General features: G+C 48.5%; 1 protein-coding gene across 1 annotated transcript in view; it reads left to right on the top strand.

Annotated features, from left to right (window-relative positions):
- The window catches only part of KMT2A (lysine (K)-specific methyltransferase 2A), a 34035-nt gene extending 30234 nt beyond the window's left edge, over window positions 1-3801 (top strand). Inside the window, 7 exon segments of the mRNA XM_009323558.1 lie at window positions 1-82; window positions 731-805; window positions 1113-1287; window positions 1689-1796; window positions 2231-2314; window positions 2702-2831; window positions 3226-3801. The exon segment at window positions 1-82 is cut by the window's left edge and continues 31 nt beyond it. Coding sequence (XP_009321833.1) covers window positions 1-82; window positions 731-805; window positions 1113-1287; window positions 1689-1796; window positions 2231-2314; window positions 2702-2831; window positions 3226-3501 — 930 coding nt within the window. The 3' untranslated portion in view covers window positions 3502-3801.
- The last annotated feature ends 316 nt before the right edge of the window (window positions 3802-4117 follow it).

The raw sequence follows: 4117 nt of genomic DNA, 5'->3' as shown, positions 1-4117 counted from the left end.
TCTGAGAAGAAGCCAAAGAAAGGTTTGGTTTTTGAGATCTCTAGCGATGATGGTTTTCAAATCTGCGCAGAAAGCATTGAAGGTGAGAACTGTGTGGTTTTGGTTGTACTGGTTTTAGCTTTCCTTGCTAGAAGTAAAATTATGACTTCTGAGGATCTGTTACTTGCTTTTTTTTATCCATTTAAAAAAAACCCAAAAACCCAAACAAAGCCTCTTGATTTACGGCCCTAGAACAATCCTAGTTCCTAGCAATGTTTGGATTATATCGAAAAAGTTTGGTGGTTTTTCCTTTTAATCACTGTCCCGTTTTGTTTTATCAATTGAGCGATGGTGTTGAACCATATTTTGTCAAGAAATAGCTGGTGTGGATCAGACAGTAGGGTATCTAGACTTTTCGTCCAGACCAATTGCTGAAGACGCTTACTTCCCTTTGTGCCAAAGTGAATTTTGGAGAGGATGGAAGCAATCGGGTCCAAGGATCTTAGTTTATGGCCCATGAAAGGATGCAAACTTCATATTCTCCAATTAGCTTATTGAAATACGAGCGTTTTGTTGGAAAACAGCATACTGCACACGTACATAGAAGTCTACCGCGGGTATGTTGTTTCACTGGAAACCTGATAAGATGTGGCAAAATCAGAGGCATAGCTGGGCACCTGTTTTGGCAATCCTCAGCGCCCAGCGCTCGGATACTCTTTCACTCTCTCATGTTCTGTTTGTGTGACTGCAGATGCCTGGAAGTCCCTGACTGACAAAGTTCAAGAAGCCCGTTCTAATGCCCGCCTGAAACAGCTGTCTTTTGCAGGTAATATCCAGCGCCAAACTCATTTCTACTGCGCTTTTGAAGGGGTGAGAGCAAACCGATCTTTCTGTGAGCGTCTTAGGGTTCAAAGTCCTAAGAGTTTCAGTTCAGCTGCTAACTGCTTTATGGAGGATAATTTCTTCCTGATGAAATGATTGCAAACTCTTATGGGGAATGAACTAGCCGATACGGTGCTTCTGTGAGAACTGCAGGCTCGCACCAACATTGTATGTAACGAGCTGCTGTATCCTCCTGCTCCAAGTCTGCATTGTCAGTTGGGTTTTTTGTTGCGCTCCATTTCTTGTTCCAGGTGTGAATGGTTTGAGGATGCTGGGGATTATCCACGATACTGTCGTGTTCCTGATTGAGCAACTGTACGGAGCAAAGCACTGCCACAACTACAAGTTCAGATTTCATAAGCCAGAGGAGGCCAACGAACCTCCTCTGAATCCGCACGGCTCTGCTAGGGCTGAAGTCCACCTGAGGCAAGTGTGAGCTTTGTCGTTGTTAAGGTTAACGGCCCATTTGCTCGATTAACTAGCTCCGTGGCAGGGCACAAGGAACAAATCTCTACAGCGCTAAAGCTCTCGGTTAGAAAGAAATGTTGGCAACTTTCTCGCATAGATCAGTTACATTGCATCTTCTGAGTCTGCACGTTTTTCTGTGCCACTTTGTTGACCGTTGCTTTGTTTAACAAAGCTTCCCCGGCTGGTGCTTTTATTCACGGTTCTCGGAAACTGTTGTGTGTTACCCTGATGCGTAGAAGGCTTTAAGAGAGGACAGACTGGAGAAGGTGTAAAGCAGTAAACGCGTCAAACTGTTGTGGCAACCACGTGTTTATTTTCAGTCAGTAAAACAAACTTCCTTTCCTCTCTTGAAATTGCAGGAAATCTGCATTTGATATGTTTAATTTCTTGGCTTCTAAACACCGACAGCCGCCAGAGTACAACCCAAATGATGAGGAAGAGGAAGAAGTACCCATTTAAAAAAAACGGTACGCAGCAGGGTTTAAAGGTTCAAAGGGGAAAACAATGCCGTGGTGTTAAAACGAGCTGATCATCGGGCTTAGTTACGCGTTGTGTTCTTGGAGGTGGTGTTTAAAACTTGAAAGCTACCGAGCACTAGCAAATATGGAGGAGACTCCTACAATAGCAAGAGAACTGACAGCCGAAGGTGACCACCAGACCGGTCTTCCTTTGAATGTTTCTTTTCCTTGCTGATGTAAAAGAATCTGATGAGAATTTGGGCAGAAAAGGGAGGAAATGATCTTTTACGTATATATAAAAGCACTGAAGTAATTTTGATTGTGTTCTCAGTGGGCTGCAGCGTCACAGTGTCTAAATTATTATATCTTGGAAAGGATCCCGATCCTACGTGGCACAGACTCCCAAATAAAGGTCATCGCTTAGCAGCGTCTCTTTGTTCTAGGAGGGCGACCAGTATGGATCTGCCAATGCCCATGCGCTTCCGACACTTGAAGAAGACCTCCAAGGAGGCGGTCGGCGTCTACAGGTACGGTTTTGCTCTGGTACCGCTGCCTCTGGGACAGAGGGAGGTGAAAACTGGAAACCTTCTATGAAGTCAGACTGCGAAATTGAGGGGAAAAAGCAGGTTTGGGGTTTTTCCCTCCTCCTTCTCCCCGCCCAAGTTACGTATTTGAAAAGTTATCCTCGGCACAGACTACTTACTCCTTGCTGGCTTACCTTGGTTACAGCTAAGGCATGTGCTCAGGAGCGGGCAGGAGAGACCTAGTGTTGTTCTTGTTAGCGTTACGTCACGGAGGAGTAATGATCACCACAGTGATCCTCGTAACGAATAACCTGTTTTCTGCAGCGCTTGCAATCTTAACGTTTCTGAGCTTCGCTTGTATCGTTTGAAATGTTCGCTCCGCTTTTTTAGGTCTCCCATCCATGGCCGGGGTCTGTTCTGCAAAAGGAACATCGATGCAGGTGAGATGGTGATCGAATATTCAGGCAATGTCATTCGCTCCATCCTCACTGACAAACGAGAGAAATACTACGACAGTAAGGTGAGTTATGGGCTTTCGTAGAAGTTCTTAAAGAGTTTGGGAGAACTAGAAAGTGGCTGTGAAGGTAGGACAGGCTTATGCGAAGACTGCATTTGGAACATCATGAATTGGGATTACAGACTTCACAGGATATTTCCATTCTCGCTGGAGCTCTAGAGGCCCTTCTTGTTTTCCCCGGCGGGCTGGGAAGGGTCTCGGTCCAGTCTTAGCGTGGCAGATCCGAAGAGCGCGGGGATGAAATGATTCAAGCGTGAGCTTACGAAGACAAGTGGAGAGAGGTTGCAGATACTCTTAAAGGCTTGACTTTTGGTTGCTGTAATGAGCTAGGTTGTCTGCTAGGGTGGCTCTGTCTTCACTTCCCTGACCTAACCCTCCTTCTGTCCTCCGTGCGTAGGGGATCGGTTGCTACATGTTCCGCATTGACGACTCTGAAGTGGTGGATGCCACCATGCACGGGAACGCGGCCCGCTTCATCAATCACTCCTGCGAGCCCAACTGCTACTCCCGGGTCATCAACATCGATGGCCAGAAACACATTGTCATCTTCGCCATGCGCAAAATCTACCGAGGGGAAGAGCTGACATACGACTACAAGTTCCCCATTGAAGACGCCAGCAACAAACTGCCCTGTAACTGCGGCGCCAAGAAGTGCAGGAAGTTTTTAAACTAGAACTTCCGTCAGCTGCAAGTGAGCCCTGAAGGGCCTGGGGCGAACCAAAGCTTCAAGTGAACCCCTCCCCAGCCGTTCAGACGGGACGGGGAGGCCGGAGGCAGGAATGAGGATCGGCTGGGCTCAGGGACCTGACTGGCGGCTGTGTTTCTCTGTCAGAGTCCACATCTTCATGTCTCGCATGCGCACACGTACCCTTGTGAAAGACACGGGCGACTGGAGAAGATCCTCAGCGTGATTATGTTTTTGCTATTCTCATTTCCCCCCGCCCCCGGTATTTGTTTCGCAGCGTGGGGCTGGTGAGCGAGCAGGAAAGGGGAGGGGAGGTCGGCCCAGGCCCAAGCGTGGGGGAGCGATCGCGGGTCCTGTCCCTCTGTCCCTCTCTGTCTCTTGGCTCAGAGTGCTGAACGAGGCGTTCTCCGCCGCCGCCTCGTTCGAGGGCTGTGTCAGAAGTTCGGTAGCACGGTGTTTGAGTGAGCTTTCCTCCTAGGGAGAGAGACTGCGCCCCACCAGCCAGCTGCCCCGAGGACTGTGCGCCTGTCTGTGGTTCCTTGTGCTATACGTCTGCAAAACACTAGTTGTGGGTCGGCCGGCGTACTGCGTGGCCTGGGGGGGG

Source organism: Pygoscelis adeliae, unplaced genomic scaffold (genome assembly GCF_000699105.1).
Source record: "Pygoscelis adeliae isolate BGI_AS28 unplaced genomic scaffold, ASM69910v1 Scaffold275, whole genome shotgun sequence".
Taxonomy (NCBI): Eukaryota; Metazoa; Chordata; class Aves; order Sphenisciformes; family Spheniscidae; genus Pygoscelis; species Pygoscelis adeliae.
This window is presented reverse-complemented; position numbering and strand designations above follow the sequence as displayed.